Source organism: Thalassophryne amazonica, chromosome 2 (genome assembly GCF_902500255.1).
Source record: "Thalassophryne amazonica chromosome 2, fThaAma1.1, whole genome shotgun sequence".
Classification (NCBI taxonomy): Eukaryota; Metazoa; Chordata; class Actinopteri; order Batrachoidiformes; family Batrachoididae; genus Thalassophryne; species Thalassophryne amazonica.
This window is the reverse complement of record NC_047104.1, coordinates 60,096,575-60,116,180: the sequence shown is the minus strand read 5'-3', so window position 1 is coordinate 60,116,180 and position 19,606 is coordinate 60,096,575. Positions and strand designations below refer to the sequence as shown.

Sequence of the window (19,606 nt, the reverse complement as noted above, 5' to 3'; positions counted from 1 at the left end):
TCAGAAAGGTCTTGTCTCAGAGTGATGCTGAAAAACTAATTCATGCACTTATTTCCTCTAGGCTGGACTATTGTAATTCATTATTATCAGGTTGTCCTAAAAGTTCCCTAAAAAGCCTTCAGTTGGTTCAGAATGCTGCAGCTAGAGTACTGACGGGGACTAGCAGGAGAGAGCATATCTCACCCGTGTTGGCCTCTCTTCATTGGCTTCCTGTTAATTCTAGAATAGAATTTAAAATTCTTCTTCTTACTTATAAGGTTTTGAATAATCAGGTCCCATCTTATCTTAGGGACCTCGTAGTACCATATTACCCCATTAGAGCGCTTCGCTCTCAGACTGCGGGCTTACTTGTAGTTCCTAGGGTTTGTAAGAGTAGAATGGGAGGCAGAGCCTTCAGCTTTCAGGCTCCTCTCCTGTGGAACCAGCTCCCAATTCAGATCAGGGAGACAGATACCCTCTCTACTTTTAAGATTAGGCTTAAAACTTTCCTTTTCGCTAAGGCTTATAGTTAGGGCTGGATCGGGTGACCCTGGACCATCCCTTGGTTATGCTGCTTTAGACGTAGACTGTGGGGGGGTTCCCATGATGCACTGTTTCTTTCTCTTTTTGCTCCGTATGCATCACTCTGCATTTAATCATTAGTGATCGATCTCTGCCCCCCTTCACGGCATGTCTTTTTCCTGGTTCTTTCCCTCAGCCCCAACCAGTCTCAGCAGAAGACTGCCCCTCCCTGAGCCTAGTTCTGCTGGAGGTTTCTTCCTGTTAAAAGGGAGTTTTTCCTTCCCACTGTGGCCAAGTGCTTGCTCATAGGGGGTCGTTTTGACCGTTGGGGTTTTTCATAATTATTGTATGGCCTTGCCTTACAATATGGAGCGCCTTGGGGCAACTGTTTGTTGTGATTTGGCGCTATATAAGAAAAAAGTTGATTGATTGATTGATGTTCAGATGAAGTGGACTCTCTCAACCACAGTCTGGTTGCAGGTTTTCAATAATTTTTTCTGATAAAAACTAGGAATGAAAATTAAACCAGAAACTTGATATTGTTTGTTTCAGAACAGAACCATTTATGTAAAATAACGGTAATCAGGTAATGCTGTTATTTATTTCATTCTTGAAAAGGTTTCCATTTACAAAGACCTGGTGATGATGACAGACTCAATTAATGCTCCACACCCAAACAGTTGGTGGCGGTAATGCACTGTTTTGGTTTGCAAACTGCCAATAAGCTCAACAGAAGAAGACTCGGTGAGGTTTCCTTCTGCCTGTCATTTATTTTGGTTGTTATTGGTGGGACAAAGCTCTGTCATCCCATGTATACGACGGCTAAGACCAAGCTTTACTAAATTATAAATAACTTTTTAATGATATGAGATAGAAATTTACTTTTTTTTAATGAAAAGTTAACTCTGCGGACTTTTGAGCCAGCCATCGGCCATCTTTGTACTCCTCATAGAAGCTGTGTGATGACATGCGCAATGTGAGTGTCCAATTGGAATTGGTTTACCATCACATGGTTTTCCAAAATCCAATCGTAGGGCAGAGTTACCTCGCGCGAAAAGCCAAAGATCATTTTCAGGAGTGATATGTTACTAGTTGGCCCATTTGAATAGCCCCCTGGGTGCTCCAATAAGTACATACTATTAGTACATACTCAGTGCGCCCTGCTCCCTTACGCACAGCGAAAGTGAAAGCAGACTTTGCAGACGGAGAGCCTCTGATGACAATCTCATGTGCTCAAGAGTGTGTAACTGTCAGGATTGCTCCACTACTTTGCATGTGAATATTACTGGATAACTCTGTTGCTTTCTCTGCGTAAAGCACTGTTTACCATATCAAGATAACAAAAGCATAGACCATTTTGTATATATTGTTCAAAATGTGCATTTGTGTTTATTGTTTGAACCTTTTTGTTGTACAGTCTTTCACACAAGACCTCAAATTACCTTTATAAAGTGTCAAAACAGTTGTTTATTATAGTTTGCTGTGTTTTGAATAAATGTGTGTGGAAAATTATATTCTGCTTTATTTTTTCCTTGGCTATTTTTGATTGTAAACCTTTATTATACTTGTAAAACACAACATATATATTATGTATTATATATATTATATATAAACAAAAACATATATATTCTGAAAGCACAGGTTGTCCCGAAAAAAAGAGACATAAAACTTGATTGAGGGATGCAGGGAGAGCTGTTAACAGCAATAATAAAACATTTATGCCAGGCGAGTGAACTGTCCAAAAAATGCCCTTGGACTCCAGAGGGTTAAAAACACTGCATTTATTTATTATTATGCTCTTTTTGTTGTTGTCTTGGTGAATCAAATGGGATTTATTTTCGTCGTGAGCAGAACACTGAAGATACAGTATGTCAGATGGTGAAACACTGGCAGGAATATATTTCAACTTTAAAAAAAAACATTTTTTGTTGTTGATGGGATAAAGCACTGGAGTTCTCTGGTTTAGGCTGAGAAACACACTTTAAGCAGACAAACACTGGGAGACTTATTTAAAAATGTTGCATTTCTTCGGTAATTTTGACTATGAGGAATTCAAGTATTTCCCAGTTGTTGTCTTCCAAAACAAGAGCCTCTTCTCATCAGGCTGTGATGATGAATCCAACTGAAATGGCGTAACAGCTCAGATTGACTTTATATTTACTCAGTGTATGAACAACTTTTTGATTAATGGTGACTTTAACATTCATATAAATAAGCCCTCTGATCCCCTTTGCAAGTCATTTATGGAACTTGTGGATGTGTCGGGATTCCAGCAATGCATTCAGGATTCAACGCACATTAGTGGAAATACGCTTGATTTGGTTCTCACATGTGGCCTTGCTGTCACGAACATTGACATTTTGCCTCTTGCCTCGGTGGTCTCTGACCACTCATTTATTAGGTGTGCATTTATGTTGCCGCGTTTAGTGGACCGAAAGCCTTGTCTATCTCTGCGGCGACGCATTAATCCCTCAACTATGACTGAACTCGAAGCCAGACTGCCTGAAATTTTGGCTTCAGGTTTGGAGAATATTCAATCAGTGGATAGTCTTGCGGATGGCTTGAATTCAGCGCTCAATGGCCTTGGTTCAATGGTTACTTGTGTGACCTTAGGCAGAAGGCTCGAGGTTTGGAACGGAAATGGCGTAGTTCTAAATTAGAGGTGTTCCACCTTGCATGGCTTGATGCTGTCTTAGATTATAAGCAGGCACTACTGGCTACAAAGAGGGCCTATTATTCTGATTTGATCAATAAAAACAAGCATAACTCAAAGTTTTTGTTTGAAACTGTAGCATTTCTCATTCATGGACAGCCACTCACTCTCCCTTTTCAGCACAGGACGTCTTAGACTATTTTGAGAAGAAAATTGAGGATATTAGGTTGCGCATATCTCAGCAGGCTTTGGTCCAACCACTGCATACTGCAGCAATGAACTCAAATACAACTACAGTCTTGGTGCTGCTGGATCTTAGTGCTGCGTTTGATACTGTGGATCATAATATTTTACTCAATAGGCTGGAGAATCACTTTGGGACTACTGGAACTTGCATGGTTGACGTCACACCTGTCCAGTCGTTCTTACTGTGTATTGTGTAATGGCACCTCCTCTGATCGTAGGGACATGAAGTTTGGGGTTCCGCAGGGATCTGTTTTAGGCCCCCTGCTTTTTTCACTTTATGTAGCACCCCTTGGGAATATACTGCAGCGCTTTGGGATTCCCTTTCATTGCTATGCTGGTGACACTCAATTGTACATGCCAATAACTGCTGGTAATCTCATTCACATAAAATCTTTGGAAGACTGCCTTGCATCAGTAAGAAGTTGGATGTCTAGTAACTTCCTACTTTTAAATTCTGATAAGACTGAAGTTATGGTTCTTGGTCCAGCGAGGTATCCGCATCAATTTGATCAGCTAGCACTTAGCTTAAGTTCGTGTGTTATACATCATACGGATAAAGTGAGGAACCTTGGAGTAATTTTTGATCCTACGTTGTCCTTTGATCTCCACATTAGAGACATTATGAGGACTGCTTTCTTCCATTTGCGAAATATAGTGAAGATTCATCCCATCCTGTCTATGGCTGATGCTGAGACTTTGATTCATGCATTTGTCTCTTCTAGATTAGACTACTGTAATGCTCTATTTTCTGGTCTACCGCAGTCCAGGATTAGGGGTCTTCAACTGGTTCAAAATGCTGCTGCCAGACTTTTGACACAAAGCAGAAAGTTTGACCACATTACGCCCATTTTGGCGTCACTGCACTGGCTTCCTGTTCCTGCAAGATCGGATTGTAAAGTACTGTTATTCGTTTATAAAATGTTCATGGACTTGCACCTCCCTATCTGGCTGACCTGGTAAGCCCCTATGTACCAGCTCGGGCCCTGCGTTCTCAGGGTGCAGGACTTCTGTGTGTTCCCAGGGTGAATAAAAAGTCTGCCGGTCACAGAGCTTTCTCCTACCGTGTCCCAGCTCTGTGGAATGATCTCCCGGCACACATTCGGCAGTCGGATACTGTGGAGACTTTTAAGTCACGTTTAAAGACTCATTTGTTTTCCCTGTTTTATCATTAGTGTTATGATGTGTTTTTATTTTTGAATTCTTTTATGGTTGCCTTTTATTGTGTTTTACATTTTTTTTTATAGTTTTTTTATGTTGTGTGAAGTGCCTTGAGACGATTTCATTGTGAATTGGCACTATACAAATTATTAAATTTGATTTGATTTAAAAGGCTTTATTTCACTGTGTTTCCCGTTTTGGAAAGTTCTAACTTTTGCTGCCTGCTACAGTATGCTGTATTGCCTTCTCTGTTTTTCATGGGAGTGTTACAGCTCCACATACAGGTCTGATATATGCAGTGTTTTCAGTGTTCCACAGCTGACGTGGAACGTTATTAACCGGTTCTGGAACATTTTTTTTATTCTAAACCATAGGTGTCAACCTGACTTGAGAAAGAGCAAAGAGGGTGCAGGTTTCTTAATAACCACCGACACCACCAGGTGATTTCACTGATTAACAGCAGACGAGATGAGTTCATCAATGAAATCACTTGGTGGAGTCGGTGGTTACAAAGAAAGCTGCACCCTCTTTGCTCTTTCTGGAGTCAGGTTGACACCTATGCTAAACCGTTTGGGAACGTCAGTTTTGGGGTGGAACCCAAAACTGGAAAAGTTAAAATGCCATTTCTATTTGGAATAAACCAGTTGGGAAGAAATTCTGGTTCAAAGCCTTGGTTAAAACTCATGAAAGGTTATTAATTTCATAAAAAACAAACAAACAAAAAAAACCCCAAAACAAAACAGAGAACCCTTGAATAGCTGAAGATGAGCCTTTTGAACTATACTCTGTTTGTTCTTTGAGCAGATCTTTTTTTAAACGTAGGTATTTGTTTACCCCAGCTTTTCATTAGCTCATGCCACTTCATCATTGCAAACAGCACCGCATCATAAATCATCAGCTATACTTGTTTCCACCAATGCCATTTAATTTAGTTCTGCTTAATTTGGTTTGCTAATTGCATGCATATTCACAACAAGCTGGAAGATTGCAATGTTTACGCCACACGTTATGAGCAGAAGAACTGAAAACAACACCGGGTCCTTCTGAAGATGTGTTTGTTCCATTGGCACCTAAATCATTATAGATAACAAGTTTGCAAAGCTCCAGAGAAACTGAAATGCCACCTGATAATTCTCCTCATACTTTATCTGTCACATTATAAAGTCCAGCTCTTTTTCAAAGCATAGATTTGTTTTGAGCACCCACGACTTTGGGTTATAAACTAAAGTGGCGCCACATATGAGTGACAGGTACAGACGGCTTTGTGATGGCTGGCCACTGGCAGGTTGGAGGCTGCATCTACACTTTATGAGGTTTACAGGTCTGTTGTGAGTGGCCAATGTGTGCGAGTGAAGATAAGACCTGTGGCAGCCCTCAGTGAAAGGCGGTCAGACAATTTGAGGCTCATGAAAGAGGACTGTCAGCAAGGTTATCAGCAAGGTGTTGCCGCAGAGACCAGGAGGACCAGACAGATTGGTGGCATGGCACGCAGCATATTGGAAACTATATCAGCCAGGCAGAGATGGCTAGAGGGAGAACTGAGCCATCGGCGAAACAGCTGGCTCGAACCCTGGTGCAAAGCAGGGATATAACTACACACATTAAGGGATGAGCTTTAAATTTCTAGGTCATTAAGTCTGTGAAGATTAATTAAAAATCCATAAAGCTAAAACTGAAGGGAACAAACAACAGATTCTTCTTTTATCAGCCGTGTAAAATGAACGGTAACCTTCTGGCCAGGAGCCAAGTGAAGTGTCACTAACGGGTAGCAAAGGGTAGGTTCACTTTTTTAACAACCCATTAAATCACTTAGTAATCAAATAGTAGTGCCGTTACTCATCTTTCACAACTATGCCACATACGAGAGATATCCTATTTTCTAAAAATGATCATCAAAATAAATATACAGGTATCAATAGGGAAAAGACCAGTTAAACTTTAAATTAACTCAGAACACTTTTTTTTTTCTTTTTTTCTTTTTTTTTTTACAAAGCCTAAACTTGTCATTTTTCAAGATTTAAGGGAATGCTTTTCAAACTGTGAGGTGTTTGGGCAACCAAAAAAAGAAGAAAGTAGAGGACGGTTTGCTCCTGTGCGCGTCAAAGACCCAGACTCATTGCTTGCACTAAACAAGAGGTGAGACTAGATGAGAGACTAAATATGTATAAAAGTTTAATATTATTTATGTTAAAAAGTGTTAGTTATATCTCAGACATTTAAAACACACAAAGATGTTTAAATGTTAAAAAAAGATGTAGAAAATATGACAAAAGGTAAAAATAGAAGAGGTTTTTAAAAACATTTAAAATGTTTGAAAAGTGTGTAAAATGTGTGAAAGAATAGAAAGTTCTTTTAAAATATGTTTAAAATGTTTACAAAGGCTGTAAAATGTGTTAATGCATAGACAGTTCCTTAAAAACACATAAGTATATTTAAAATGTGTTTAACGTGTAAATGAATTAAAAAGAAACACATGAAGATGTTGAAACTGTACATATGTGTGTCAGTTTCATAGCTATTTATTTATTCTCTGAGGAGGAGCTCACTCTCCCACTCTGAAAACCCCTGATTTATGGCAGAAATAGAATTTCCTTTTTCCATCATTATAATTTTGTACCACAGTATTCCAATAAAGGATTCACAATGAAAACTGAATCAAAATTCACCATTTCTGGGGAAGGGGAATTGAAATTTGAATCAAGTGGGTGAAATGTACAAGACGTCACTACTACATGGTGCATCCAGAAAGTATTCACAGCGCTGCGCTTTTCCCAGTTTTTACGTTACAGCCTTATTCCAAAATAGATAAAATTTGTATTTTTTTTTCCATCAAACATCTACACACAATAATCCATAATGACAATGTGAAAAAGGTTTTTATGAGATTTTTGCAAATGTATTAAAAATTTAAAAAGCTAAGAAATCACAGGTACATAAACATTCACAGCCTTTGCCATGAATCTCAGATTCTACACACAATACCCCATAATGACAAGGTGAATTATTTATTTATTTGTTTATTGATTTTTGCGAACTCATTAAAAATAAAAAAGTAAGAAATCTCGCGTACATAAGAATTCACAGCCTTTGCCGTGAAGCTTAAAATTGAGCTCAGGTGCATCCTGTTTCCACTGATCATCCTTGAAATGTGTCTACAGCTTAACTGGAGTCCACCTGGGTTAAATTCAGTTGATTGGACATGATTTGTAAAGACACACACCTGCCTACATATAAGGTCCCACAGTTGACAGTGCAGGTCAGAGCACAAACCAAGCATGAAGTCAAAGGAATTGTCTGGTGTACCCAAGCGGTCTCCCAGGCTAATATTAATCAGGACTGCCTCTGTTTAGCTACTGAGATTCCCAATTTCCATTGAATGCAGCATTAACTTCAAACCTTGTGTATGCATTTCCTCCTTCATGTCATTGGCAAAATCTTACAGAGCAAATTTGCTATATTTGACATGGAATGAAGATGCTTTCCCAGCAATAAAATTAACTGTAATTTTGTGATATACCACAAAATTAATGTAATTATTACATTTCAACATTGAGAATTTTGTGAAAAATCAAACAGGTACAACACCTTTATAATTACAGTTTAGGGATGACTGCGCTAGTGAATTTCGTGATTATTTCTGGTGATATTATTAAATGAATATAGAGACTATTTAAAGTGTGCAACATCTGCCACAGACAAACTGAAAATCTATCAGCTAACACCTGATACTGACACAGTGCTTATTATTTAATTATTTTGCCCATTTGGTGGATTTTTTTAAATCCCCATAGTGGCGAAGTGGTTAGTGCACTTGGTATCAGTGAGGAAAGTTTCCGGTTCAAACCCCTCCCCTGCCACATTTCTCCATGTACTGTGGAGTTGCGTCAGGAAGGGCTTCTGGTATCCGGTGTAAAACCTGTGCCAATTCAACAAGCAGATCCACCTTGGATTTGCTGAGGTGACCCTGACTGCAAACAAGGGTGCAGCCAAAGGGACTTACTTTTTACTCAAAGACTTGATTTGTAATAATGTTTCGACATGACTTGAGTTGCTAAAAAAAAAATTTAACATCCTTTAAGTAATAATGGTCTTCAAGCCCACTCTCACTGTGATGAAGTTCACATCTGGAGTTCTTCATCTGGTCGTGTTAGACCAATACATACATACAGACAGACAGACAGGCCTCTTACTCACTGACATGCACATACAGTATATTCTGTCTCACCCTCTAATATTTTAACACAAACATGCTAACACCCTTCTCATATTTCCTTTCAGTATCATCTATTGTGTTTACACAAGCAGCAGGGAGGCAGGACCAAGGCTGTCGGGGATGTCTCTCTGTGTGTAGGTGCACTGTGGAGGTGTAGGAGGGCAGCAAGGATGAGTGATTAACCAAACCGCAAGTACACAGCCTCCCAACACCCTAACAAGGCAGGGAATTTACATTCCATTGCATACCTGTCAGGAGATAGCCCAACAGTGAATAATAACAACAAAACAAGTGCAGCAAGAGGCAAGCAGGCAGCAAGTGGTCGGGAAAGCTGAGGAAAAGGGCTGCAACAAGGTGTATGAGGTTCTTCTTCTTTGACTATCGTTAATAAAGACAAATGGTCTTTTATTCAGATGGTATTATAGTGTCAAACACAGTGGGTGGGCACAGGAAGCTCCGCATACTTATTTACTTTCACATTTCTTGCCCACTGCTTGATTCTGCATGTTTTACACTGTGTTAATTTTGTGTGTTTTTATTTTACACATATTGGTTGAATTATAAACTGTTTGTGTTTGGATGACAGTTAATACTATCAATTATATTAAATATTCATTACAGCTACTGCAGTCATAGGATTTATTAACCTAACAAGGATGAATTTGAAATACACTCAACAAAAATATAAACCAACACTTTTGGTTTTGCTCCCATTTTGTATGAGATGAACTCAAAGATCTAAAACTTTTTCCACATACACAATATCACCATTTCCCTCAAATATTGTTCACAAACCAGTCTAAATCTGAGATAGTGAGCACTTCTCCTTTGCTGAGATAATCCATCCCACCTCACAGGTGTGATATATCAAGATGCTGATTAGACACCATGATTAGTGCACAGGTGTGCCTTAGACTGCCCACAACAAAAGGCCACTCTGAAAGGTGCAGTTTTATCACACAGCACAATGCCACAGATGTTGCAAGATTTGAGGGAGCATGCAATTGGCATGCTGACAGCAGGAATGTCAACCAGAGCTGTTGCTCGTGTATTGAATGTTCATTTCTATACCATAAGCCGTCTCCAAAGTCGTTTCAGAGAATTTGGCAGTACATCCAACCAGCCTCACAACCGCAGACCACGTGTAACCACACCAGCCCAGGACCTCCACATCCAGCATGTTCACCTCCAAGATCGTCTGAGACCAGCCACTCGGACAGCTGCTGAAACAATCGGTTTGCATAACCAAAGAATTTCTGCACAAACTGTCAGAAACCGTCTCAGGGAAGCTCATCTGCATGCTCGTCGTCCTCATCGGGGTCTCGACCTGACTCCAGTTCGTCGTCGTAACCGACTTGAGTTGGCAAATGCTCACATTCGCTGGCGTGTGGCACGCTGGAGAGATGTTCTCTTCACGGATGAATCCCGGTTCACATTGTCCAGGGCAGATGGCAGACAGCGTGTGTGGCGTCGTGTGGGTGAGCGGTTTTCTGATGTCAATGTTGTGGATTGAGTGGCCCATGGTGGCGGTGAGGTTATGGTATGGGCAGGTGTCTGTTATGGATGAAGAACACAGGTGCATTTTATTGATGGCATTTTGAATGTACAGAGATACCGTGACGAGATCCTGAGGCCCATTGTTGTGCCATACATCCAAGAACATCACCTCATGTTGCAGCAGGATAATGCACGGCCCCATGTTGCAAGGATCTGTACACAATTCTTGGAAGCTGAAAAAGTCCCAGTTCTTGCATGGCCGGCATACTCACCGGACATGTCACCCATTGAGCATGTTTGGGATACTCTGGACCGGCGTATACGACAGCGTGTACCAGTTCCTGCCAATATCCAGCAACTTCGCACAGCCATTGAAGAGGAGTGGACCAACATTCCACAGGCCACAATTGACAACCTGATCAACTCTATGCGAAGGAGATGTGTTGCACTGCATGAGACAAATGGTGGTCACACCAGCTACTGACTGGTATCCCCCCCAATAAAACAAAACTGCACCTTTCAGAGTGGCCTTTTATTGTGGACAGTCTAAGGCACACCTGTGCACTAATCATGGTGTCTAATCAGCATCCTGATATGGCACACCTGTGAGGTGGGACAGATTATCTCAGCAAAGGAGAAGTGCTCACTATCACAGATTTAGACTGGTTTGTGAACAATATTTGAGGGAATTGGTGATACTGTGTATGTGGAAAAAGTTTTAGATCTTTGAGTTCATCTCATACAAAATGGGAGCAAAACCAAAAGTGTTGCGTTTATATTTTTGTTGAGTGTACTTATTTACAGCGATCTTCTAATTATGGGTTTTTGTGCCTAATCTAATTTAAATGTTTCAGTAATTAATGGTGATACAAACTCTAATACTATATGTTAGGGGGTGTGCATCTCTCCCTTATAAAACAGTCTGATATGAATCTTAATACACAGGCAATGCTATGATTCCGGCATGATACTTTTAATATCGAACAATTTGGTGTGATACAATGCAGTCTGTACGATTCTTTATGTGATGCTGACATTCATTTTCACACTAAATTTGAGTAAGCCAAAAGTGGCATTTTTTATCTTCAAATACATATTTCACGAAAAACCAGGGACATTCTTCAGGCTTTTACTACTGTGCTGCAGCACACTGGCACTGCCTTTGCTCTTTTGTTCACCACATACTGTACAGTGGTAGCTTCTTCAGTGCAACGCTGAAGAAGCCAGCTGTTTTAGTCTATCAGCATAGCATAACTTTCCAGTTTAAACTGGTATGACAATAACAAAATGATAGGGGAAGGGCGGGGTGTAAGAGTGAGAAAACCTTTCCCAACTTTTTCCGAGTGATGCGCCACTCAGAAAAAGTTATATCTGTCTCCACTTGTTTATTGTTTTTGTTGAACTGAAAAATTGGATCCATGATTAAAAACTGTGATCCGATCCAGACACTGAGTTTTACCCTACTATTTTGGCCTTGCATGAGCGCATGGTCAATATTCTGTTTGTCAGAATTTACACATCTCCATATATTTAAAAAAAAAAGACTGATTTAATCACAAATAAAAATCAATCACTAATAACTCACCTGTTTACTGCCAGACGGTGCCAGATCTGTTATGACTTGTGCGCAACTCTCATACTGCAAACTCTCAAACTGCCGTCATTGCTATACGACTACTACCAGCCCACACTAACGACGTCGTTACAGGTAAGACGCGAAAGCAACAAGAAAACCATTGTGAAAACTCATTATTTTTGGCTTATTTTATGGAGGGTAATTAATTAAAAAATAATTTAACTTAGGGTGGGCGTTTAACCAGCTTTCAGTTAAAAAGGGGGTGGGCAGATGCTCGAGGGGTCATGCAGATATGGCATACTGAAGCTTTACAAAAGCGAGACCTGCCGTACTGCAAACTGAGGGGAGATCGTGGGAAAATCTGACAACAAGATCTCAGGTGACTCATAAAACAGTGCGAGGTATAAAGACACAGGACTGATAGATGAAGAAGGGATTATGGTTCTGTCAGATGTCCTAAGAGGTGAACTTTAACACTGAAGCTGTGTACACTTTCTTAACTTAACAGGTAAGCTGGTTAAAAAGATCAGAGGCAGTGGAACAGATCCCAAACTGTAAGTCTGGAGGCAGACATGCTCCAGTCTTGAAAGGTGGGAAACCTTTCAAGCCCCTTGATGTCTGGATCCCAGACTACTCTACTCTTTCACCTGCAAAACCAATGAGCCTCCACTCCACTGATGAGTTTTGTCCCAGAGATGTGTTTCTTATATTTCTTAATTTTTCTGTTGTCCAAAGAGTGTCAAATTCTTTCAGCATGCATTAGCATAATGCAGGCTGAACACATGAATAAATCAAAGCACTTATTCTGGACAAGAGCATTCATCTTTGAAAGGGAACTTAAAGATTTATCTCCTCAATTCTCAGCCAATGCTTTGATATCAAATTAAATTCAATTATCATCTAAAGAGACACGCTAGCTGTAATATGGCATGTTGAAAGAGGGCCGTGTTAGTAAATGGCATCCTAAACAAACTCTTCTGAGTGCTGCTTGACAGGAAAATAATGACAAGGAGACGGAAAGTGATTAAGAATGCACCATCCCTTATTCAACTAATCAACGGGAGACAAATCAGGTCTTCTGAGAAGACCACAGCGCCTGTAATACACAGAAGTAAACAGCAAACAAGAATTAAGAGTAAAAACACAGCAAGATGATGAATGGCTCAACAGAAATGCATCAATTTACATAAATTAAAGGTTTGATTTATGTCACATTTTGAAAGCCAAACCCCAAAAAGCTTCTTACCACATTACAACTGATATCATTGTGCAGTGAGTCCAGGTTTTAAATAAACAAATTTAGCTGAGAAATGGAATACAATATTCATAACCATCTGTTCTTTAGCGCATAATTACCGACAACGACTCGATGTGTTTTCATAAGCTTCAAATGAGCCTGTCACATTTACATGGGAGCGGGCCCCCTCATGGAAGCTGCCATATTGCATCGCCATGTTTATATAGTAGCCTAAAAGCGGCATACTTACTCCACTGCCAAGGAACCAAAAACATGAAGGGAAACAAAAATGTGACTGGCCAAAGTGTAATGCAATCTGCAACCTCACCACCAGATGACAGTAAATCTACACACTGTAACTTTAATATATCATTCATTCTGCTGCAGCAAGCTACAATTTATTTATTTTTTAATCCTAAAAGGATGGAAATTAATCATCTTATTGTCAAAGCATGCTTTGAGAAAGTGATGACCTTACTGTGCTCAAGGTAAGCCAATATGAAGCAGTACTCTCATTATCTTTAAGTATGCATTAAATACTCCCTTTTGACTCTTCATAACCTACCACAAATGAGATTCATAAGCTTACCATCATGTAATGCCACACATGAGAATTTACGTGCACTGCACTGTGTTACATAAAGCAGAATGGCACTCAGCACCATCTCTGTTTGTCTCCACTCTGTTGCGCCTGCTGAGATAACAGTCCGACTTGTCAGTCAACGACTCAATAGTGACACAACTGACATCACAGGTGATAACATCTACAATCACAGGTCATGTTGAAAATTTAAATTCAAACTGTTGTCTGGGTGATTTTGGAGTTACTCCACTGACATGAAGAAGAGTAACACAAAACCTGTTTGTGATATTCCAGCAGCATTTATTCTGTTTCAATATTGGACTTACCGCTGTTAATCACGAGTATCTACATCCTAAAATATGACTATCAGCACGTGTGCTGCAACACCATACATGGATTTACTGTGCAATAAATAGACATAAAATATGTGGGTTTACTGTGGTGCAGCATGTCTGGGTTTTTTGGGTGCGTTGTGAGCATAAACAATTAAGAAAACATGTCTATGTAAGAGATATGAAAACAAAAATAATCTGCATATAATATTTTTAAAATAATATTTTCATATTGTATCTCAATTATCCCTGTCTGCACAATTAATTTACATTAGCATAAGAATGCTTGAAACATTTAAAGTAACAAGTCTAGAATATATATTTTCACTTTCTGAAATAACTGACAAAAATTTTTTTTTCCACAATATTCAAATTTTTGACATGCAACTGCATATATTAAGCTGTAAGTAAAAAATAAATAAATCTGATAGTTTACTCATTCAGACAGCACTGTGTGCAAAAGATCTTTAGTTTTGTGATTGTAAGCTAAGAACAGCTGGGCAAAATGTGCATTACTGCAGGAGTCCCACAAAGTGATTTGGTCTGTCCTCAGTAAGAACAGAGTAGTGATTTTAATTCTGCTGGGAAGAGCATGGAGTGACTTGTATCCGGAGGAAACAGAAAAGAAAACACTGGCTATCCTCTGCAGAAGTCTTTTAAAAAGACAGGAGACACTCAGCAGTAAATTAGTAGAGCTGACATTAAATTCTCTGCTGTAGATCACCAAGGAAGGAAATACAGAAACAGAGGAAAAATACAAAACAAATGTGCTCCACCCTTCTAGTCATAAACGGACATAAACCGGTCATATAAGATGAACTGCATTAAGACGTGTAATCATGAGGATAATTTTGTTATGATGATGAAACCCAGCAAAATTAAATGAATTGTTACATAGCTTGAAAATGTCTGAATGTACCTCATTCACATAACGAATATAAATATATTAAAACCGTGCATGCGTCCATCCGTAAGCTTTAGTATGTTCATTGTGAGTACATAATACAGTATAATTGGAAATACGTTAAAAATAAATGCATGACACAGGAAAGTGAAAACACTTATTTCCATTATGGTCCATTTAAAATCAAATGACAAAATAGATGTAATAATAAAAGAAAATAATATTAATAATACAGATAATGACAATACATATAATGATAATATTAATAACATTATATGCTAACAAGAACCTAAACAATTTATAAATACATTAAGACAGTAAATTAACATAAAATAATTACGCAGATCAAGCGGGTATCGTGTTACTGACTCACTGTCATCCTTCATACGGAGAATATCTTTCCTTCCTCTGTCTTTTCTGCCATCTTCTGTGTTTAAGACACTCTTAGGCTTCCTAAAAGTCCTCCTCCCTCCTCTTACCATTTTGGCACCTTAGGAGTTCTCTTAAGGCCTAAGGTGCTTTGCGGACAACTTTCATCCTACCAAGGGAAAATTTTAAGAAATGTGTAATAATTCAAGGAATTCTGAGATTTATAATAATGCCAAATATCCATTAATTTGAAGTCATTTTCACATGAAGAGATATGTTAACAATCATAAAAATATTGTTAATCTGATATATACACCTTGATACACAAAACCTTTGTCAAGATATGGCCGATACATCGACCATACAGACAAAGTCAGATGCACACATGGAGCCAAACAATTTCTCAACCTCTCCTGATTTTAACAACATGAGGAAAAGTCCTCAGTCCACAAGCTCTAGTAGGCTCCATAAAATCAAACATCTGAGCCTCTAACGTGTACATAGGGACACACAGTCATCAGACACTCCCCAGCCCCGTCTCCAGTGGTACCTGTGAGGGATTTAGAAGTGCAGTCCGTTGTCCTCTGGGAACCTGATCCAGTGCCACTTATAGAGCCCTCGTAGCTAATGCAGTCATAACAAAGCAGAGCTGTTCAAGGATAAAAAGAAAAATTACAAAGAGAAAGGAGTGATGAAAAATAATCAAGGGTTGCTGATTTACGTCATTATCATTTTCAACCAATTAACTGCTTGGCAGTTCAACATTTTAGGGAAAACAATTAGGATCCAATGCTAGAATATTTCCAGGAACAGCCCTGTTGATGTTATGGCTGTGTTAGCCATGCTGAAGCTCTCAAACGCCACTGAGATGCCTTCAAACTACTTGGACCTATATTACATGCACTTGCCCAACTAATCATGCCCCACTGAGCAACAAAGACATCATCTTAAGTTTGACAAGGCAGCAGTTGTTGTCAAACAGCATACAGCGAACCAGACCACGGGAAAATTGTTTTCATAGAGGGGAGAAAAAAGATGTGTTAACAGGGTTTTTACCAGCAAAAGTACCCTCCAAACCTTACTGAAGCCATAATCAGATTTGTTAGTGGTGGAAAAACAGGGTTAAGCAGAAGAAAGGATATTGTGATTTAATAAAGTTAAAAGCATGAAACTGAAATAGGTTATCCCGTAGTGACATACAGTCACCCCGAAGCTGAATTTGCTGGAGAGTGACAGAATCACTTCAACAATTGAGTTAATCTGAATATGACCTATGACGATTTAGACAAGAAAATAAATCTTTTGTCTGTCTATATGCAACATTTCCACAAGCTCTATCCCACGCACTGTTTTACTAAAATTGTATTTTAACCACATCATCTTTTCATTGATCAATTTAAAGTTTGTTTTAAGGCATCACCTACTCTCAGGGTGAACTCCATGAATTTCATACCTGCAAAGGCCTTAGAAATTCTCTCTTTCTTCCACTCCCAGGGTTGATCATACTCTTCAGGTGGTCGCTCGTCATCCTGGGGCAGACGGCTTTCTCTGGGACAGCGTGATCGCTCAGGGTCTGAGTCACTGCCGTTCTCAGCGGGCTCGTACGGTGTATCGTACAGAGGAAGTTGCCTCACTGGTCCCTCTTTAGGACCTCGGCCACCAGATCGGATCTCTGCAAATAACACAAAAGTAGCAGTCATGCCATTGCCAGCAGTGTAATGCAATAGGAACAGCTCTGAGAGCAAAAGGAAACAGGATTGTAACCTGATGCATTTGAAAAAAAATTCCAAAACACTTTTATAGCATGTGACAAATGAGATATGTTCAACATCTCATCTCATTAAAAAACTATTAACTCAAAATCCACATTTCAAGCTTCTTATAAGGCTACGGCACAAATACGATTAACCCTCAGACTAAAAGGTTGACATTATTCTGTTCTGTCGCCATGTGACACTTTTTGTTCAACTCAAGTCTTTAATTTTTATCCCCTGCTGTGGCGATTTCCGTCCATCTGTCTGTCTTTCCAACCATCCCAAAAGGGTAATCTGAAATCAACTCCTCTCACATTTTTAGGAGGAATTTGATGAAACTTGGTACAAGTCCAAGATATAGGTTGGTAATACAATCATATTGTTCAAGTTGGACCCATGTTACCAGAGTTATTGCCCTTGATTAACAAATGAGTGGGTGCCTGCATTATGAAATCAACTCCTCTCACACTTTTAGATGGAATTTCATGTAACCTGGTAGAAATGCTTGTTATAGGTGGATCATACACATATTGTGATATTATACAAAACTGATACATTCTGGCAGAGTTATGACCCCGGATTAACAAACCTAGACACTGACAATTTCATGAGTTGGTGCTTATATTCTAAAATCAACTCCACACAGATTTAGGATGAATTTCATGAAAACTAGTACAATTACTTGAAATGTTACCAGAATGTAGCAAGTACTTCTACCAGCAGCATTTGCTAGCAGGAGATATTGTGCTCTCAGAGCATGATTGTTAATGAATGCAACAAACAATAATGTTGCAATGTAAAAAAAAAACAAAAAACTGTTACCTGTTAAAGAATAAATGTGCTTACAATGTACTTACATTGAACTTACTAAATAAAATCATGCACACATGCATACACGTAAACACACACACACAAACAAACATGTCTGTTGCTCTGTGTTGTTAGCCAATATCTGTAGTTTCTCCAAAAAATATTAGTCCCATCAACTTTCTGTTTTCATGGTGTTCATCCTTGACCCAAAATACATAAACATACCATACGGCAAATGTCAGCTCTCCCCAGTTTGTCCGTGATCAAAGCCATACACACGCATGCATGCACACATAGGCCACGTGGCTATTAAGATATATAAATGTAGCTTGAAATGAGATAGTTTGCCATTTCATAGCTCAAGTCTTCATGGACACAAAGAGTAAAAATGACTCCCATTTTAAAAGACACTGACTGATTCTGAATATGATGTCACAGATGTGTTCAGAATTGAGATTACAAATCCAGTTTTCGCTGTTTTGTAATTGTTTTGAGTAAGTATGCCGCGCATGTTTGTCACCTGACCAATCTGTGATGTGTTTGCACCCTTTTTTGTGTCCTTGTAAAGAGGCAAAGGAGTCCTGACTCCAAATTTTACATCGTGCCCTTGAGAACTATCTTTTGTCCCCTTCACTCTGGCGCCTCCTCCCCGCTGCTCCTATGAACTTGTTAGCAGCCCGCACCCTTCCTCCTGGGCCACATGAAGCTGTTAGCAGCCAGCACCACCTTAGAGTAATGCAATGTGAAGAGAATGAAATATTATGCCACACTACTGCATAATTGCCTCTTAGCCCAGGGGAGCTCTTGCGGAAAAAATGAGCAATGCGTTGAGCCTAATGGAGCTACCCGCCAGGATGTTAGTTGGGGGAGTGAAATGAGGTGAGGCTGCCAGATCTTGTATCTCAGTGTAATCCTACATTAGGTAAACGTAAAACTCTTTGATCTGGATGCTGAGAGGCTTGGCATGACAAGATGTGGGCATGATTAGATCCTAATTCCCCAGCAGAAGAACAGATAGCAAACGGGTGAAAGAGGCAATGTAAGGGGGCCACAGGAAGTATAACCAGAGAGGAACAGCTAGAGGTTGGTTACACTGGATTTTGGGTTGACCTTAGGAGAAGAACCTGCACTGACAGCAGCCTGCTGATCTACTCTTGAGCCCAAGTTCATTTCTTGCCAGAACAGATTTTTTTTTTTACATCCTCTGCCCTCACTAGAGTTTCTCATAAAAGTATTTCTCTGACGTCTGCGTTCAAACTAATGAAGTTGAATCACTCCACATTATTGGGAAAATGGATACTCATCGGCTGGACATATACAGTGTTTTACAAAAGTATTCACCTCTTTAGGCTTTTACACATTTTAATTTGTTTGTAAAATGAACTTCAAACTCAAAGCAAATCTGTACAATTTGAAAATTTTATGAATAAATAAATTACACAAATTACTAAATAAATTAAATTAAATTGATATATCAAAGCCAAGACAATGGGCTGCGTAAGTATTGGACCCCTGTAAATAATTAGTTTTATTGCCAGTCTTCTTCAAGTTAAGTCAGTGGATGGAGACATGAACATTTCCAAGTCACTGATTATGTCTTGACTGGATTTTATTTACATCAGTTGTGAAGAAATACAAACAGTATGACACTGTATTGTAGATCTGTGTGGAGTAGACAGTTCTAAAAAACTGAGTGACTGTGCAAGAAGGAAAAAAGTGAAGACACCCAGACAACCCAGAAGAAGTTACAGTCTTCTGTTGCTGTGACTGGAG

General features: G+C 39.3%; 1 protein-coding gene across 1 annotated transcript in view; it reads right to left on the bottom strand.

Moving 5' to 3' along the window:
* LOC117503666 (SH2 domain-containing adapter protein F-like) overlaps positions 1–19,606 on the bottom strand; it is a 277,377-nt gene that overhangs the window by 49,018 nt on the left and 208,753 nt on the right. The window contains exons 3-4 of the mRNA XM_034162913.1: positions 16,723–16,941; positions 15,820–15,918 (exon numbers count right to left, since the gene is read on the bottom strand). Coding sequence (XP_034018804.1) covers positions 15,820–15,918; positions 16,723–16,941 — 318 coding nt within the window. The remainder of the gene's footprint in view (positions 1–15,819; positions 15,919–16,722; positions 16,942–19,606) is intronic.